General features: G+C 40.5%; 1 protein-coding gene across 1 annotated transcript in view; it reads right to left on the bottom strand.

Moving 5' to 3' along the window:
• FDX1 (ferredoxin 1) overlaps positions 1–20,244 on the bottom strand; it is a gene marked incomplete at both ends in the record, with an annotated part of 30,635 nt that extends 10,391 nt beyond the window's left edge. The window contains 2 exons of the mRNA XM_084250547.1: positions 15,311–15,435; positions 20,069–20,244. Of these exons, the coding sequence (XP_084106673.1) occupies positions 15,311–15,435; positions 20,069–20,244 (301 nt within the window). The remainder of the gene's footprint in view (positions 1–15,310; positions 15,436–20,068) is intronic.
• Between the last annotated feature and the right edge of the window lie 1,101 nt (positions 20,245–21,345).

Here is a 21,345-nt window from a genome sequence, read left to right as displayed (position 1 = left end):
TGCCTGTTCTGTTCCCCACTCTGTCTCTGGTGGATCCTCTCACCCCCCTGCATCTCTGGCCTGTACCCCATCTCTTGTATATATAAACAAATAAATCTTTAGAAGAAGAAAAAAAAATTGCTGACTTCATGATAGCTATTCCCCACAATTTAATAGTTTCCTAGTATTACAGTAGTTCCCAATAACAAGCACCTGAGTTTTTGGCCTACAGTTCTATGAATTTTAACATTTAACACAGCATAGGTTCGTATAACCACCACCACAGTCAGGATACAGACATTTCATTGTCCCCAAAATTCCTTTCTCCCTAGACCCTGGCAACCACTTATCTACTCCATTCTCTACAGTATGCTGTACTTTGTAACAGTGTGACAAATAAGTAGGATCACACAGGCACCTTAGCAGATTGGCCTCTTTCACTCTGCCTTTAAGACTCATCCAAGTGTGCATGATGGCAACTTGTTCATTTTTACTGCTGAGAAATATACTATTGTAGTGATATATCATAGTCAATTTCTGGTAGGTATGTGCTGGTACTGCATTGTTGCTTTCACTCCAATTTTCCGAAAATTAGCACTGATATACGTGTGTGTATTTCTTTCCAAAGTCAGATGGGAGAATATATCATCATCCTTTCTCTTACCCATTAAAGAAAGTTACAAATGGCAGAGTTGTGCATGGGTCCAAGTTCAGATCCACCTACCCTGAATAGCTTTCCATGTGCTTATTTGGCATCTCTAGTAGTCTCTCTTGTGAAATGTCCATGTCTTTTGCCCATTTTTTTAAATAGAGTTGTTTTCTTACTGTTGAATTTTGAGAGTTCTTTATTAGAAATATAGGTCCTTTACTAGACATGTTTTGCAAGTATTTCATTCTCTAACGCTGTCACTTGCAGAGAAAAAGATTTTAATTTTCACAAATTGGATTACAAATCCAATTCATAAATCTTGTCTTTTATTGATTGTGGTTTTAGTGTCATGTCTAAGACCCCAAGTCCCAAAGGTTTTTCCCTCTGCCTTTTTTTTTTTTTTTAGTTTTTAATAGTTTTAAGGTTTACATTTAGACTTAAATCAATTTTGAGTTAATTTCTGTATGAGGTTGAGGTTTAAGTTTTCTCCTTACTGTTCCCTGCTAGGGATGTCCAAGTATTCCAAAATCATACCCTTTGTGGAAAAGTATATCCTTTTTTCAGTAATTATCTTTATATTTCAGCCATAAATAACCAAGAGGTAGAAATAATTCAAATATCCATCAGTAATGAATGGGCAAAGAAAATGTGGTCTATCCACAAAATGCATTATTAGTATTATTTCACCACAAAAAGGAATGAAGTACTGATACATCTTACAACACTGATGAACCTTGCAAATATTATATTAAATGGAAACCAATCATAAAGACATGATTCCATTCATATGCAGTATCCAGAATAGGAAAATCTGTATTTATAAAAAGCAAACAAGTTGTTTCTCAGGTCTGTGAAAATGGGGTGTTGATGAATGATAGCCAAAACAATCCTGTGAGAATGTCTCATATCGAAAAGACCAGAAACAACAAATGCTGGCAGAATGTGGAGAAAAGGAACATTTGTACGTTGTTGTTGGGAAAGTAGACTGGCTCAGGCCCTATGGAAAACAGCATGAAGGTTCTTCAAAAGACTAAAAATGGATCTTCTGCATGACCCAGCATTCCACTCCTAGGAATCTACCCAAAGAACATGAAAACACCAACTCGGAAGGAAACCTGCACTTCCATGTTCATAGCAGCACTATTTATAACAACTACGATTAAAAAAAAAAAACAGATGCCCCAAAACAGAGAAGTGGATTAAGAAGATATATAGTTGCACACAATGAAATGCTATTCAACTATTAAAAAAGACAAACTCACTTAATTGTGGCAACATGGATGGAGCTGGAAGGGATTATGCTAAGTAAAGTAAAGCAGAAGGAGAGAGACAAATACCAGACGATGTCACTTGTAAGTGGAATACAGAGAAATCAAACAAAAGGTCATATAAAACCAAACTGAAAAACTAACCCTTGAGAGCTGATTACAGAATTGAGAATCAGGGGGCGCTGAAGGGGAGGATCACGAACAAAGGAGGGAGCACAATGGAGTAGGGTGGTCGACTCTGGGTGCTTTGGTGGAAGGTGAACGATAGTAGTAACACATGAAGGGGGGAGACCCTCTACTTCCAAAACACAGTAACTCTGTAACCCTATACTACTTCAATTAAAACAAAGCAACCCTAAAACAGAAAAACAAAGCTGACAGCATCACACTTCTTGATTTCAAACTGTATTAATATAGAATCAAAACAGTAGGTCACCAGCATTAAAAACAGGCACAGGGGAATAGAACCAAACACCCAGAAATAATCCTCACATATATGATGAGCTAACATCTCACAGGGAGCCAAGAATACTCAAAGGGTAAAGGGTGGTCTCTTCAATAAATGGTGCTGGGCAAACTGGATAATCACACAAAAAGGCTAAAACTGCACACATACATATATCACTCACAAAAATTAACTCACGATGGATTGAAGACTTAAACATAACACCTGAAACCTTATAGCCTTTTTTCCTTAAAAGGAAACTCTTTGACATTGCTCTTGGCAACAATTTCTGTTATGACATTAGAAATAGCAAAAGAAATTATTAGCAAAATGAAAAGGCAACCTATCAAGTGAGAAAACATTTTAAAACCATCTTATCTGATTAAGGGTTAAGAGCCAAAATATGTAACAAATTCCTACAAATCAATAGCAACAAACCAATCAATTAAAAAATGGACAGAAGACCTGAATAGATATTTTCCCAAAGATAAAATGCAAATGGCCAATGCATACATGGAAACATACTCATCATCACTCATCATAAAGAAAAATACAAATCAAAACCATAATGACAGATCACCTCACATCTGTTAAAATGTCTATTATCAAAAAGACATATGCAGTGTTGGTGAGAATGTAGGGAAAGGGAAACCTTCTTGAATGGGTTGTGGGAATATTGGTATAGACACAATGGAAAACAGTGTGGAGAGTCTTCAGAAAACTAAAACAGAATTAGCATACAATCCAATAACCACATTTCTAGGTATAAGTCTCTATTCTCAGACATATCTGCACCCCCACTGTAGCATTATTTACAACAGTCAAGATACTGCAAACCTAAAGTTTGTCTACAGATAAACGAATAAAAATTTGGTATATATGAATTCCATATACAATTTTTCAGCCATAGAAAGACGGAAATCCTGCTTTTAGTGAAACGTGGATATACCTACGAGCATTATGCTAAGTAAAGTAAGAAAGAAAACCCACACTGTATGAACTCACCTACAAGTGGAATCTAAAAAAGTCAAACTCAGAGTAGAATGGTGGTTGTCAGGGCCTGGAGAAATTGAGATTGGTCAAAAGGCACAAACTTTCAGCTATAATATAAGCAAGTTCTTAGGACCTACTGTAAAACATGGTGACTACAGTTAACAATACTGTACTATGTACTTGAAATGTGCTGAGTGAATCTTAATTGTTCTTACCACACATACAGGTACACACTAAAAAGATAATTATTTGAGGTAATGGAGTTAACTAATCCTATTGTGATAATCATTTCACAATAGGTATGTGTATTAAATCATCTCACTATACATATTAAACTGTGTCATCAGTGATAGCTCAGTAAAGCTGGGAAATAAATGTAGTAATGGTTGCACAATTCTATGAATATACTAAAAAAGCCATTATACACCTTGATGGGTAAAGTGTATGGAATGTGAATATCTCAGTAAAGCTGTTACCCCAAAAACCCAAAAGGACATCATTTTATGGGTCTATCACTGAACTCTATATGCCCACTAATCTAAATGCCCATTCTTTTACTGACATTCATTGTCTTGATTACTGTAGCATGACACCAGGTTTTCACATCTGTACCGTACTTCTCCCAACTTTATTCTTCTATTCTAAAACTGCTTGGTTAGTGTAGTTCTTCTGCTTTTCCATAAAGTATAGAGTCAGTCGATCTCTATCGACCAAAAGTGGAGGGTGGGGGAGAAAACTAAAACCCCTGCTGAGATTTAACGAGAATTGTATTCCACCTATAAGCCCACAGAGACTGCGGCCTCCAGTTCACGAGCACAGAATGTCCTTCCACTTAGGGCCTTGCTCTCTTTCATCACAGTTTTATCACTTTCAGGACACAGACCCTACAGGAATTTTACTAAACTTAAGTTTCATTTTGGGGAGCTATTATAAAGGTTCTTTACATTTATTTCCAACTGTTTACCTCTAGTATATAGAAATACAGTTAATTTTTGTGTTGACCTTGTATCCTAGGATGTCACTTAACTCACTTATTGGTTCTAAGATTACTTTTTGAAGATTCCTTGTGACTTTCTATATAATCAATTGTTGTCTAAAAGCAGAGAGTTGTATATCTCCCTGTTCAATCTGTATGCTTTCTGCCTTAACACACAGGCTGAGCATGCTGTTAGTAGGAGTGGGGCGCGTACCTCCTTACCTTGCCCCTGACCTTAGGGCGAAGGCATTCTATCTTTCCCACCAAGGATGATGTCGACTCAGTTGTCTACAGATGCCCTTTGCACCATCAATGCAGATTTGGCACTGCCAACTTGTTTTCAATTAAAACATGGAAACTGCCACCAATCCTGTATCCCCTTTGACACAGATTTCACATTCTTAGTGACTATCTCTGCAGCTCCAACTCCACTACAGCCGCAAGCCAAACTGCCGATGGCTATGGAACAAAGTGGATGATATTCCTGATAAACCTCATCTCTCAGCTCTTGAATTCCCAGGCTCCATCCACTATGAAATCATGTACGCTGAAAATCAACAGGATGTATACTCTTACTACCAGACCAGGGTGCGAAGTGGAGAAAGAACACTCGTGTGTGTGTGTGTGTGTGTGTGTGTGTGTGTGTGTGTGCGCGCGCGCGCGGGGATGCAGTAGCTAGGTTCAGGGAGTTAAGGTGTTCTTGATCTGGCATTAGCAGTTAGTAGTTGCAATGCATTTTTTTATGGGAACCAGGCTGTAAATGATAATTACGAAGAAACAGGTTTCATGGGTTGCCCTAAAAATTTAGCAACCATATATAACATTATTTTTATGGAAAAAAATTTCAAATACCATGTAGGTGACTTGCAAAGAAATTTGGTGAATAAAATCCATCAATAAAATGAAAGGGTTATCTGTTGTTTTTTTTTTTTTTTTTAATTCTGATCACATAGACAGGAACAACTATAAAACAAGCAGTGGGAATCAGGGGGAAAAGGGGAAAAAGCTGGTGGTTGATCAGAAGTAAACTAATTTGATTATATATGTGGGATAAAAATTCAAAAGTTATGATACTTATGCTTATATACAGCCCCAGAGCAATACAAGTAGTCATCAGCTTTTAGTGTCTGTATAAGTGGTTGGTAGTATAAGATCAAATTAAAGAGGAAAATGTGCCTATTTGTATATATACATAGGCATATTTGTATGTATATGTATTACCTCTATATTTATATATACAGATACACATATACAATAAACCTAAAGGGATCCCATTTTGAAATATTTTGTTCAAAAGCTTTGAGAATTAAGTGTCAAAATTCAAGTTACTTTCTCAGTGAAAGAAAATATAAAGGAGGGAGATGGGTTATTACAGTTCATAAACTTAAACTTCTCCTGTCATAGACTTGTTTCTAAATATACACAGGCAGAACATATGAAGTGAAACATTTTATCTTACTATTTTTATCTTTCAAAAGATAAAAAAAATCAGAAATACCCATGTCCTAGCACAGACTTAGGGACACATGACTGCCCGACATCCATCCCAGTGCCAGCATTTTATCCATCATCCACGCTTGGCTATACAACAATTTCCATCAAGTTCAAGGTATATAATGCCTTAGTGCTGCTTTTATTTTGTCAGTGTTCTGGCCAATGATTCAGAGTTCCTTCTCCTAAATTAACAGTAATACACATCATGACAGGTTTTTGGCTTCTCTTCATAGCATTTTGTCACACACAACTCCTGTTCCAAAATAACTCATTTTCAGATGCATTTTTCAGCATTAGCACTTAATGAATGCTTGGTTACAACTATTACAGACTTTTTTTTTTAAGATTTATTTATTTATTAATACAAGCACTGGGTATAGTCAGAAGCGCGGGAGGGTGAGAGAATTCACCAGAGTCAGAGTAGTTTGCAGAGCAGGCAGACAGATAGAGGACACTGCTGAGGGGAGCAGCGGGCACAGCAAGAGGGGTCTGTGCGCCATGTGGGACCTTCACCAGCGGCCGGGGATTAAACCGGCGCTGCAGAGGCTGCGGGTAGCTTAGCAGCCCAGCACTCAACCGCTGCGCCACCGGGAAGGCCCAACTATTACAGACTTTAAAAATGATATTAGATGCACAGTTCAAAATATCAGCACTATAGTCACCATTCAGCTGGCCAAGGATGGCAGGCGTTTCACCCCCAGTCAAGCAGCAGCTCGGCAGCTGCAGGAACGAATGTAGAATGAACGATTAATGTAACCTACCAGCTTAAAATTATGGGATTCTTGACAAAAATTTTGGTTTTCACAGTACTTCGATTTTGCTAGAGTAAGAACATTATGGTATTAATCTGCACAATTTCAAATATGCATAATTTTCAAATTACATTTTAAAAAATCAGGCATGGATATGGCTTAACTTCAAAGTTGGTGATGAAGAAAACTTTTCCAGACCAAGGTTTTTTGTTTTTTTTTTCCCCAAAAAAACAAGAATAAGGTTAAGTTATTTCATAAATGCTCAAAAATTCTTGCCATAAAATCAACTGCCTGAGACAGTTAGATATCTACAGAATACGGTTCCTTTCCTTTCACGTAATTTGAGTGTTTTCCAACAGTAAATGATGGTTTCCTTAGTGTATCTTACATTAAGATGATTTTGTTGATCTATTATGATGCTGAAAAGACAGAGTGCCTACCCCCCCCCCAGCCCCTTTAGCACTAAATAATCCACAGGATAGTTGTATAGGAATATTTCATATTAAAAATGTGAAACTGTATAGAAATATGAAATCTAATTTTCTGAAGACTGACCTAGCATAGCCAAAAATACATATCAATAGGGAGTCTATAATTAGGGTAAGAAATATTCATATGAACATGATCAGGATCTCCCAAGTTGAAGTTTCCCTTAAAACAGACATACCAAGGAATAGGCAATACAGAAGAAAGGCTGTGACAATAAACTAGGTAAATGTAATTAGAGAGGTGGAACTGCCCCCTAGTGACAAAATATTACAATACACCCTGAAAACTTAAACATCATCCCAGAGATCTCTATGAAAATAAAAATGGGAAATAAGAATGCTTACAAATTTGTGTTGCTTCCAAAATTAACGCTTGTCGCTTCACATTTGCTTATTCACTACTTCATGTCATACTCAAAGAGGAATAAAACATGATTTTTATCCTTCATCCCAGTCTATTGGGAGAAAAAGGCACCAAGAAGTCTGTAATAGATTGTGATAAAGCTTATGAAGAAATCAACAGGGTGTTTTGATGAAGGGCAATGGGTTGAGGGTAGTGAGAGAAATCCTATTGTGAACTAGGTGGCTGGGCAAAGCCTGCTATCAAAGTAACATACAAACTGAGACTTAAAACAGATTAAGAGGAACACAAATAGGATTTTCAGGGAGGGGGAAAAAGTTCCAGGCAGAAAACAGTAAAAAAAATAAGTACAAAGCCTCAAAGGTAGAAATCTGAGGTGATTTCAGAAAAAGCCAGTGTGGCCAAAATCTGAGAAAGAATGATGAGAAAGTGGCAGATGAAACCAGACAATGCATAGCCTGGTAGGCAAGAGTAAGGAAGGCGTTGTATCCAATGTGGAACAGAAGTGACTAGGGTTTTAATCAGGGGACATGTGGGACTTGGATTATGACAAGTTAACCAGCTGAGAGGCTCCAATATACAGCAACTGTCCAGCCCCACATGAGAACAGTACACACTGGACACATCTCAGAGGCACAAGGGACAGGAGTTTTGATGGAGGAGAGGTAGGGATGGGCAGATGAATGAAAGCTGCTCCCCAGTTTCAGTCCTAAGCAGCCGTATGATGTTCATTCTTGCTGAAGAAAGATTTTAGGAAGGACAGGTTTTAAGAGGGAAGCTGTTCAAAATGGCAACATTCTGAAAAGCCTACATGGATTTAGAGTTACATCTACAAGATGGAGAGTTGGACCTGTCAGTCCAGGCCACAGAGCAGAGGTCTGAGCGAACAATGTAAATTTAAGACTCTGCACTTGGTGGGCCTGGTTTGGTGTTCACCTATTTGACCTACAAGGGCAATATCTAAAGGTTCCCCTGGATTTGACTTTGGGAATTAAACAGCTGCCTCTATAATGTTGTTGTAATGACTTTTCTTTATAACATTTCAGACTTCTTGAACTAGTCTTTTATTTTCATTCTAGAAAGTAGATTATGCTTAACTCTTTTGTATACCTAGTTTATATTAAGTGTATATTGATATGCCAAAATTTCTCAACATGTTGGGATCTGTAAAACTAAGTCTGAATAAGTGAATGCAGAATTCTTACACTATCAATGTTTTTTCGGCATCAATTTTTCAATATTTCTGAGGTATTAGAGGAAAAATGAATCTTTTAGTGATTATCTCTGTGATGAGTCCATTGGAAGTTTTAATTACAAAGAAATTGTATTAATAACTACACTAACACCAGCTAACCTTTATTTCATACTTACTTGGGTTAAAAAATTTGAGGTAGGTACTGCGACTCAGTATGAATCTCGTTTTACATCATGACTTGGTACAGATATACTTTGTAAAAGAGCTAAACAGATATTTCACAAAGCAATATCCCTAAAAAATGGTATGTTTTTATAGTTCTGTCCTTTCTGAGGTCTTCAAAATGCTGGCTGGGAGCTATTTCATGACTTACTAATGGCTGCAGCTTGCAGTTTGAAAAACACTGCACTGCAATATATAGTCACAAATGAGAAAAAATATTAGAAATAAAAACATCATTTTAATTTTAAAGATACTGTTAAGTACTAAGGCAACAGAACTTAAGTTTTAATTTTTTAAGATTTATTCTTATTTATTTATGCATACAAGAACTAGGGTATAAGCCAGAGGTGCAGGGGGGTGAGAAGATTTCACTAGAGACAGAGTGGGGAGCAGAACAGGCTGGTCTACTGAAATATACTGCTGAGGGGAGCAGCAGGCGAGACAGGAGGGGAGGGTTCTGCTGCACCATGTGGATTAGCTTCCTGGCTGGGCACAGAACTCATGCAACAGTGGCTGGTGATAGCTTGATAGAGCTGAGACTTTAGTCCCTGTGCCACCAGGGAGGCCCTTATGTTTTAATTTAGAATGGGAGGCAACTCATAAAAATTATTTACTGCAAATTAAGTATTTCACATTATTTTGAGAAAATGGCAGCCTCACTTAAAACAGAGGTTGAAGGCCATAAATTTTTAACTTTCATTTTCATGACTTGTCAAATCACACATTTAAAGCACTTTTACTAACCAATAAAAACAAATAATACCTTATCATAATACAGAAAAATATCTGACTAAAATTTATAAAACAAACTTTACTAGACAATTCCATCCTTAGGAATTTATCATAAACACATAAAACATACACACCAAAAAAGTACTTCTGAGGAAGTTCACCTCAAGGTTAATCTTTGTTTCTTTTTTTTTTTTTAAAGATTTATTTATTTATGCATACAAGAGCTGGGGTACAGGCCAGATGTACAGGAGGGTGAGAGGATTCACCAGAGACAGAGCAGGGAGCAGAACAGGCAGACTGACTGAAACACACTGCTGAGGGGAGCAGCGGGTGAGACAGGAGAGGTCTGCCGCGCCATGTGGGATTCTCTCCAGCTGGCCGGGATCAAATCAGCGCCGCAGAGGCTGCAGACAGCTCCACAGCCCTGCGCTCAACCACCTGCGCCACCAGGGGAGGCCCAAGGTTAATCTTTGTAATTGAAAAGGAGAAGCCACCTAAATGTCAGAAAGGAATGAATTAAATAAATCATGGCATCCATTTGAAATGGTGTTTACAAAAGAACATTTAATAAAAGACATTTTCTCATGGTAAAGGGGATTGGAGGGGAAGCATTTAAAAACAGTCATCTTTTTTGTGACTAAGATGCCGGCCCCCAAATTTCACATACTTCAAAACTCAAGCCCAGACTAATTTTCTCACAAGAAAAAAGTACTAAGAGGAGCAGGGCAGGGTCTGGATAAGACCAGCATTTGCCGTACTTGCAGCCTCCATCAACTGGCCATCGCAGCAGACAGAGGGCCACGCCCTGCAGCTTTCCAACATCCTTGCCCAACACATTTTTGTGAACTTAAAAATATTTTATATTTTCTAAGCACCCTTGCCTATATAATATCTCTTCCTAAATTAGCAGCACAGAATGGATTGTGTGACAAAATGATTGTTTAACCTTCTTCATGGTATGATATCATTTTTAACTCCATTCTGAAGTGACTGATTTGGGGTGCATTTAAACACTGCACCATCCCTGTATCAAACTGTTACAGGCCTTAGAGACCTAAATTTTTTCAGCAGCATAACAAGTTTCAGTGCACACTGACAACACCTACTGTCAAAGACCAGGAAGTAGTTCTATTTATCATCTAAAGTGGCCCTACCATATGGCATTAACACAAACACAGCTGACCATCCACAATCACTGCCAGCTTGGAAATTAAGCAAATCTCTTCACATCTTAAAAATGTGGACAAATTCACACATTTCAAAAATAGTATATAAATGAAACTTTAATGTTTTATTACTTTTATTTTATGTAAGTCATTTACATACAATGTAACCAATATAAATATATATATATGTATCGTTAAACCTGAATAGAAGACCTGGAAACATAAAATATATAGAATAAAACTGGCTAAACACTTCATGACATACATCTCAGAAACATCTTTGAAGACTCATCTGCCAAAGCAAAAAAAAAATGAAGGAAAAGATAAAACATCTGGGACTATATCAAACTAAAACGCTCTGTACAGCAAGAGACAGTGACCAAAAATGAATACCCACCCTACAGATTAGGAGAAAATATTTGTACTCCATACAACTGGTAAGAGACTTTCATCAAAGATCTACAAAGAGATTATACAACTCAGTAAAAACAAAATAAACTATCCAGTCAAAAAATGGGCAGAAGAGCTAAAAAGACACTTCTCCAAAGAAGAAATGCAGATAGCCACAGGCATATGAAAAAATGCTCAACACCATTTATAATCAGGGAAATACAAATCAAAACCACAAGCAGCCACCACCTCATACCACTAAGAATGGCCCTCATTAAAAAAAAAAAAAAAACTGACAACAACAAATGCTGGCGAGGATACAGAGAAAAAGGAACCCTCTTACACTGCTGGTGGGAAGGTAAACTGGTCCACCCACTATGGAAATCTATATGAAGGACCCACAAATTATTAAAAATAGATCTATGACCTAGCAATACGACTCATAGGAATCTACCCAAAGGACACAAAAACATTAATTTGAAAGGAAACCCACACTCCTAAGTTTATTACAGAACTATTTATAATACCTAAGACATGGAAATAACCTAAATGCTCACAGACAGATGACTTGATCAAGAAGATGTGGTATATATACACAATGGAATACTACTCAGCAATCAAAAAGATAAACTCATGCCATTTGCAGCAACATGGTTGGAGCTGGAAGGGATTATGGTCAGTGAACTAAGTCAGAAGGAAAAAGAAAAATATCTGATGGTTTCGCCTATAGGAGCAACACAGAGAAGCCAAACAAGGGGTCAGGGAAAAAAAAAGACAAAACTAGCAGGTAAACTATAAACTGGAGACATATAACAGGGGAAGGGCAGGGATCAAAACAGGGGAGGAAAGAGCACAAGACTATGGTGACAGTTCATGGATGATTTGGTGGTGGGAATTTTATGGGAATTATACCTGAGGGAAAAAATCAAACATACAAAAATGAACAACAATGTAAAACAAACAAACAAATATAATAAAAGAAATCTTATCTTTAAAAGTAGTCATTCTGGAGAGTAAAATAATGATTTTTATTTTACATGCTTTTTAAATTTTCCAAAATTTTCAGTCTATACATTGTTTATTTAAAGAGATGAAAATGTTTTCTCCATCTATACATTTTATTCTTCTCCCTATTTTTTAATTGCTATGAAAAATATGTAATACAAAATCTACCATTTTAATCATTTTTCAATTGTGCAATTCAGTGGTATTAAGTATTGATAGATTCATAAAACTGTGCACTCATCCCAAACAGAAACTTTGCAGCCATTAAACAGTAATTCCCATTCCTTCCTCCCTCCAGTCCCTGCTGTCCTCTATTCTACTTTGTTTCTGTGAACGCCTATTCTGGGTCTCTCATGTAAGCAGAAACACAGTATTTGTCCTTTGTGTCTGGTGTGTTTCTTTTTTTTTTTTAAAGATTTATTTATTTATGCATACAAGAGCTGGGGTACAGGCCAGAGGTGTGGGGGGTGAGAGGACTCACCAGAGACAGAGTGGGGAACAGAACAGGCAGACTGACTGACGTACACTGCTAAGGGGAGAGGCAGGTGAGACAGGAAGGTCTGCTGCCCCATGTGGGTTGCTCCCTGGCCGGCCGGGGATCAAACTCGTATTGCCAAGGCTGTGGATTACTTCATAGTGTGGTGCTTAACCCCTCGCACCACCAGGGAGGCCTGTGTCTGGTGTATTTCACTCAGCATGTTTTCATGATTCAGCCCATTGCAGAATCTCTCAGAATTTCATTTTCTATAATATTCCATTGCATGGATATACCACATTTTGTTTACTCAATCTTCTATTAGAGTTGTTTCTACCTTGTGGTTATTGTAAACAATGCTGCTCTGAATACTGGTATACAAACACCTGTTTCAATTCCTGCTTTTGAATCTTTAGGGTATATACCTAGGAGTTGAATTGCTGGATCATATGGCAAACCTATTTTAATTTTTTTGAGCAATCACCAAACTGTCTTCCAAAGCAATTGGGCCATTTTACATCCCACCCCCAACAATGCCCCAGGGTTTTTATTTCACCTCACCCATGCCCAACATTTAATATTTCCGCTTTTTTGACAAGAGCCTTACCAAGAGTCATGAACTGGAATCTCACTGCCTATGTGGATTTTTTTTTATATAAAAAATAGACTAATAAAAAAATACACTAATAATGTGTAACATTTTCTGATGTCAGATACTGTTCTGAACACATATTATCAATTCATTTAGTTCCTATAAAAGTCCTGCTAAGTACTATTATTCTCATTTGAAAATAATCAAAGTGAGGGAAGGTCAGTAACCTAGTCAGATGTAGGTAATAAAGTATTCAAAAGAAAAATAAAAATACAGAGAAACATGAAATGAAGATGAAAAATTTAACATCAGGGCCTCCCTGGTGGCGCAAGGGATTAAGATGCAACCTATGAAGCTTCCGCATAAGTTCGATGCCCAGCTGGCCAGGGAGCAACCCATGTGGCACAGCAGACCTCTCCTGACTCACCAGCTGCTCCCCTCAGCAGTGTGCTTCGGTCAGTCTGCCTGTTCTGCTCCCCCCCAGCTCTTGTATGCATAAATAAATAAATCTTAAAAAAAAAAAAAAAAGAAAAATATAACATCAGATCAAGAATAAACCCCCACCATCAAACACGTGGTTGTATTTCGTCCGAGGATTTTTTCAGTGCATTCTGAAAAATTGAAGACAACAAAACACATTGTGTGTTTTTCACTTGTAAGCATTTACCTGTTGTTACAATTAATTGTGAACATTATTCGTAATGGATGCTTATTAAACTTTAATTTAGCCATTCCAAATTCACTTAACTTTAGTCATGCTAACATGAATTCAAACAATTCCTATTGTGAGACATTTAGTGGTCTCCTCTAATTTTTTTTCTTAAATACATTTTTAAAATAGGCAGCCCACTAAAGAGCACAAGGGACTTTGGAGATGGTACATGAGTGATGTGGCTGTAGAAGATTTATGAGGACTAGACCTGAGCAGACAAGTCAAGTGCTGTACAAAAATGAACAGCAATGTAAGAAAATAAAGAAGTTTACTCAATGAAAAAAAAAAAAAAAAAAGACAGCCCATTCACATTGCTCAAAAATCAAAAAGTATAAAAAGCTTTATAATCTCCCTCCTGCCTCCCCTTACCAACAAGTAACCACTGATACTTGTTTTCAAGGCTCTTACCAGAGATTTTTTTACATTTTCAACACAGCCATAATATCCCTATATCAATCCTTATGATGGGTATTTGCTTGTTCATATCTTGCTGTAATAAATATTTCTGCAGTAAACAGCCTAGAATATATGTCTTTCCCCAAAAGTGAGACTAAATTCATTAAAAATCTATAGAAATAGCCTCCTGATCACAGCCTCTACATCAGCCTTCCCAGAGCACAAAAGGTCAGCTGTTTCAAGGACAGGAACAATGTTCACTACTTTTTCTATGTACCTAATACGGAGTAATAATGGCCTCCACACATGCAGGTATACAGATGCCAAAGAACACCTCCACATAATTTCCTTCATCTCCGAACTTTAACGTGCATCAAAATTACATGGAGGCACCTATACCCCCACTTTCTGATTTGGTAGGTCTGGGGTGTGGCCTGAGAATCTGCATTTCCCAATGACACTGTGCCCTCCCGAGAGGGCCTCTTTGAGAATCATGATTGTAGACAGACAGTGCTTGAGCAAAAGCAACAAGGGACATACAGGGTGTCCCAGAGTGGTAACATGGCAGTTTCTGAGAGATAAGCTTTCTGTGAACGGCCAAATAACACAGTCAGAAGTCTAGAAATGAAAACTTGCAAAACAAAATAACCTTCTTCTCTAGCAACAGATAAACTGCCCTTCTTATAAAGGTGAGCTGACATTCAAGACTAAGTTAAAACTATTTAACTCTGTGATGCAGCCTTCATTATCCCTAACCTGCATCTTTCAACTCTGCAGTCTAAGCCAACTTTGCTTCACACAGGTAATCAATAACACAATGAGGCAACAGCTTTAGGGGCACACAGTTGACGAAATGTACAAAGAACAGAAACCAGCATCACTCTTATTCCTTATAAGGATAATACACTAAGATATACTGAATTTTAACATTTTACTTCGCATGCTCTAAGTTAAAATTCTTCCAAACAAAAAGATGAAGCCTGTGTAATAGTTTCAATTTAAAGAATCTTCCATACTCACCAAAACCATCGATATCTAGATTATTTTCAATCACAACATCTAGCAGGGAGTCACCAACGTTGCCTTTGGCTGTTAATGTCTCACCATCGCGATTTATAAAGTGGACAGTTATTTTATCTTCTGAGCTGGAAAAGTAAGCAGTCCTTCATTATTATTAGTTATTTCTCAAGATATTTTTACTGGTTTTAGAATTTGTAAAGTCAAAAATATTGTGTGTATACACATGTTCAAATAGGTTTTTTATAGTATTTTGTTTTCTTTTACAAGCAACAAGTAATGTCCATTCCCCTATCCCCCCAGAGGGAAACGCTCCTATCTTAAAGGAAAAATCAACTGTGTCACAATCAAGGCCACCTGAAGAATGAGTGTCCCCAGGGGTCATGGTCACAGGCACATGGAGACATTTAACAACCACTACAGCTTCTCACACAGCTCTCTGAAAGTCCGTGCTTCTAGGACAGCGTCCCTGAAAGATCAGGTCAAGGCTGAGGTAACCTTTAAAAAACCCATCCATCAGGCAACTGTGGGCTGCAGCTTGAGGGGTTTCTGAGGACTAAACAACCATCACATCTAGACCCATGCTGCACACTCAAAATCGAAGGGACTAGGACAGGCCTTTGTTGGCCTATTTGAATCTGCAGGCAGATAAATAAAATGCCTCATTACAGGCCTTCCTGTCAGATAGCCTGTTATCAGCCGGCTGACTACTTTCTTTTCCTTCTCACAAACATATGGAAATGACACCACACATATTGGAAAAAGCAATGTGACCAGCTAGATCCTTATTCTCCACCACCAGTCATTTAAATTTCTACCTCACTTTAGCTTAAAGGAATTTGTTGTGATTTTCACTGCTGCCAACAGATGGTAACAGTCCACAGAAAAATATAATGCAAGCAAAACCTAGAATTAAATAATTTCAGAGCTATGACTATCTTACAAATTATCAAGCCCAGTGATCTCATTTCACAAAGTAACTAAAGCCACCAGCAGATAATGGCCTCTAATTTACACTCAAGTGTGTGTGTGTGTGCGCGCGCACGCGCGCACACAAGAGAGTGAGAGAAAGAGAGAGAGAGAGAGAAGGGGAGACGAGAGAGGGAGAGAGGGGCAGGGGTGGGAAAGACAGTGTCTTTCAAAAGGGTCTGTGCTCTTTAGCTTCTTGCTTTAAAACAAGTATTCTGGGCCTCCCTGGTGGCACAGGCAGTTGAGCGCTGCGCTGTGAAGCTGTCCGCAGTCTCTGCAGTGTGGGTTCGATCCCAGCTGGTGGGCGAGAATCCCACATGGCACTGCAGACCTCACCTGTGTCTCCCGCTGCTCCCCTCAGCGGTGTGTTTCATCAGTCTGCCTGTTCTGTTCCCTGCCCTGTCTCTGATGAATCCTCTCACCCTCCCACACATCTGGCCTATACCCCAGTTGTTGTATAAATAAATCAATCTTTAAAAAAAATAAAATAACTTGATGTTAAAAAAACAAAGAAAACAAGTATTCTGAACATTGCTCATGATTTTCAAGGTAGCATGGTTTAGAATGAAGACACACTGGAAGCAGGAAGTCCACTTTGAAAGTTATTGAAACAGCATGAGAAGGATGTAGGAAATACTGACCTAAAAGATATTCAAGAGGTAGAGTTATAATGTTTCAGTGACCATCTATATAAGATAGACTTGGGGAGGAGGGCAAATAATGTTAAAAATTTCCAACTGGAGCAATTAAGAGGTATAATTTAAGCTAGGGTAAACAGAAGAAGAGAAGGAGCTTTGGGGAAGATAGAAATGAGTTCAGGTTTAGAACTGTTTAATGAAAGGGGAAAAAAAAAGAAGAAAATGTCTGAAAGCCTGATGAAAATATGGTCTGAGCCCAGCAGAGAGGGTTAAAGCTTTGACATCAGACATGGCCTAGAAGCTAAAACTACTAGAAGCAATACCAGAAAGAAATGCACCATTTAGTCACAATACTCAAGGTCAGTATAGCGAAGAAATCTCTTTTATATCGATTCTCCATTTAAGTTCTGACAACGCAAAATACCTAATACATACTAGAACACAAGAAACACTTATGAATAACTTTTATTTAAAGTCTGAGTGCTTGGGTTGCTTACAGGCTGAACTGCTGCTATGTACTGAAAGGATGCAGGAAAGACCAGAAAGGGGTCCCAGGGAGAAGCACGGAATACAAATAACGCTGACCAAAGGACAGGAGGAGGAAGCAGAAATGGTAATTCTGCAGTTGCAGTGCAGTGTATGGCCCCTGGAATCAGAAGGTACGGGATCTAGCCCTGGTTCTGACAGGTCCTCAGAGAGGACCACGGGAAGCCACTTCCTTCTTCAGAATAGAATGGGGATAGCAGCGGCTTTACTGAGCAGCTTGGGAGAATTAAAGGAGAGATGTGAGGGAATCACTTTTTTCCCTAGAGCATATACACCCGACTTCACCCAAGTAACTTTAACATTCACTATTAAGCTGATGTTCGTGAGTTTTGTAGATTCCCCACCGCACCCCCAATTGTAAGAACTAACGAAAAGGTTTTAGTTATTCTCCAGGATAAGACTGCGTGCACTGGGAAATAAATAGGATCCTTCTAAATACTCTATTATCAATGCATTTGCCATCTCTGCAAACAATTATTTTCTTCACTTGTCACCCTTTAGGTGGCCTAGAGCACCTGGATCAAGGAAAGGGCTCAGTACAGGTCTCCCTACTTCCACAGCCACCTTAAGTCTTCCAAATACTTAGCCTACAGGCTAAATAATTCTTCATAAAAACTATTTGTGTTCTAGTCCTAGTTTTGCCAGCTAACTTAATATGAAAAATTTCATTCCCATTTATCCACCCACCTACCTCACAGAATTGTCTTAAGAGCCAAGTGAAAAAATATATGTGGAAGTCCTTTGCAATTTAAATCACTACAAAATATAAAGGATGGTGTGAGTATGTTGGGTTCAGAGGAGTTTGTCCAACTCTCAATTACTGATAGCTTATTTAAATGTTAATCTTCAAAGTCAGAACCACTTCTAGAGTGCTCTGTCCAATCAAACGTGGTCAGTGAGATGTTCTATGCCTACAACTTTATATTTGAAACATAGCGAGTGCAACTGGGAAACTCAATTTTTTATTTTATTTAACTTTCATTGCCTTAAACAGCAACATCTAGTTAGTGGCGATCCTATTGGACAGCAAAAATCTCAAACAGTACGAGTTAGAAAATCTACAAGTAACTCTCATGGAAGCACAAGGCCATTGACAGAAACTCTGTAAACTAAGGGAAAAGCAGGATTATGAGAGGCCAGATGTGCCCCCTTTAAAATATATATGTCCAGGGGGCCTCCCTGGTGGTGCAAGAGGTTAAGACGCAACCTAAGCTTCCGTAGCCACTGCAGCACGAGTTCGAGGCCCGGCCAGGGAGCTACCCACATGGTGCAGCAGACCTCTCCTGACTGACGCGCTGCTCCCCTCAGCAGTGTATTTCAATCTGCCTGTTCTGTTCCCAGCTCTGTCTCTGGTGAATCCTCTCTCTCTCACACACACACCCAGCATCTCTGGCCTATACCCCAGTACTTGTATGCATAAATAAATCTTAAAATATATATGTGTATATACACACACACACACAAATCAAAATGTAATGTAAACTTGGATATAACTCCCATTAACAAAAACATTCATATTCCTGTAAATAGTGATTACACACATGTTCATTATATGTCCCAGTAGTTACAGGATGTGTCTAGAATGTGTCCACTGCAGAAAACATGGATGGAGGGAGGGGTCAAAGACAGAGCAGAAGTATTGGGGAAACAGTGACAAATAAATCTGGCTTGCCTTCTCCATTATCTCCCGCCAAGTGGACGCCCCACAGACTCATTAATCACCAACTACATAAGATTAGGGGGAAAATGAGTTAATTCCTACACCCCTATTATCAGGGACCTTATCAAAAAAAAAACGAGAAAGTCAGCAGACAAATCCAACCCTCTCCCCCTCCAGTTGTAAGGGGGGGGGGGGTGCGGGGGAAGACTGTGAGCCAGGCGTTCAGAGTCCACATTTTATAAGCCTCCACCGGTTGCTACACTTTGCAACTGTGGGTAAATTTTATCTCTAGTTTAGCTCAGGGGATTTCTGTTTGAAAAATGAAAAATTTCCCCATTTCTTTCCATAGTTGATACAAAACACTCAACCACGTGGGCTAACAAGCTGCTGCTAACAGGTGGGAGCTGCCAGGCACAAGACCACCCCCTTACCTTTCCCGCATCAGTGCATTTGTTCTTCCTGCACCCCGCGGGGCTGCACCCACGATCCTCCACCCACGAGTGGGGAAAGGGAAGTTTACACAGTGAGGCCATTAGACAAGTGAGGCAAGGGCCACCTCCACCTGACACCTGCCCGGCCTAACGCGGGGCTTGATTCAGGTGTGCAGAGCAGCCCCTGACCGGCACCACGGAGGCACAGTGGGGGCGGGGGGGGGGGTCGGCCTGAAGCACAGAGGAGCTTAGGAAGGTGACCCCGCGGGTTCCCGGCCGCGCCCCGAGAGGTCGCTGTGGGGGCACCCTGAGCAAAGGTGGCAATTACTGCGCGCACAAGAGAACCGGGACCCCGGGGCCAGGCCCCCACATTCGGGAAGGAAACTTCTCGGCGGAAGAGCGGGGGCCCAGAGGCCGCCTCGAGCGACCCGCGAGGCCGCGCGGGGTAGGCGGAGCGAGCGGGTGGCCCCGGACTCGCGCCGGCCCCGGCTGGACCCCCGCGCCGCCCGCGCCTCACCTGCTCCGCGCCCGCGCCGACAAGCTCAGCGCCCGCGAGGCGCCCAGGCCCGGCTCGGCGCTCCTCGACCGGCCCCGGCTCCCCGCGCGGCCGAAGAGAAGCCAGCTCCGACGGGCCGCGCCGCCCAGGCTCGCGGAGGCGGCGCGCAGGAGCCGGGCGCCCCCTGCGGCGGACATGCCGGCGGTTGGAAGCGGCCCGAGGCGACGCAGGCCGCGCTGGAGCGGCCCGAGCGCGGCGCCGGCGCCTGACGCCTGACGCCCGAGGACCGCGACGAGCGGCGACCAGCCCTGAGGCGCGGCGGCGACGGCCTGCTCCGTGCGCGCCCCGGCTGCGCGCGCCGCCTGCGTGACCTATAAGGCGGGCGCCTGGAGCGGCCCCGCCCCCGCCCGTTCCCACGCCTCCCGCGCCCGCTCCCCAGGGGGCGGGGCTGAGCGCGCGACCACGGCCCCACCGGCCCGTTTCCCGTGGCCTTGCTGCCGCCTCCGCCCTGGCGCGCCGCGCAAAATGACCCATAGTAGGGGCCTCCCTGGTGGCGCAAGGGGTTAAGACGCAATCCATGAGGCTGTCCGAAGCACGAGTTCGATCCCCGTCCAGGAAGCACCCCACGTGGCGCAGCAGACCTCTCCCGACTCGCCCGCTGCTCCCCTCAGCAGTGTATTCAGACAGTCTGCCTGTTCTGTACCCCGCTCTGTCTCTGGTGGATCCTCTCACCGCCACCCCTTCACCCTCCATGCCTCTGGCCTGTACCCCAGATCTTGTATGCATAAATAAATAAAAAATACATAGTAAAAGGCAGTTCTGGACTTTGCCACACAAGGACAGTAGACAATTTTATGAATTTTACAATGTCATTAGGCATGATAAAAAGTCATAAATGATCACGCTAATGAATAGTCTTGGGGCTCCTGGAAAGAGTAGGTAGGAGTCCCAATCTTTGACTAGCAAACAGGTGCGTGTGAGTGCGTGGAACGCTTGAGGATCACCAAGAAACTTTTTGATGAACTGCTTTTTTTTTTAAAGACTCACAAAACTGGAAGGATGACTTTATTTTTTCTTTTTTTTAACATTTTATTTTATATAATTCTTACATCATTTTTTATTTTTGCATAATGTATTTCATTTTGGTTATATTCCCCATACAATTGCACCCCCCCCTTTATTTTGACCCTAGTCCTTCCCTTCCCCCCTCTCGCCCCCCCCCCCCCCGCAGTGTGTCTCTGGTTTATAGTTGCTTGTTGATTTTGATTTTTACTTTTTATTGATTAGTCTTTTTCCTG

This window comes from Talpa europaea (assembly GCF_964194135.1).
Source record: "Talpa europaea genome assembly, chromosome: 12".
Lineage (NCBI taxonomy): Eukaryota > Metazoa > Chordata > Mammalia > Eulipotyphla > Talpidae > Talpa > Talpa europaea.
The sequence above is the reverse complement of the archived record's forward strand: the minus strand, read 5'-3'. Positions and strand labels throughout refer to the sequence as shown.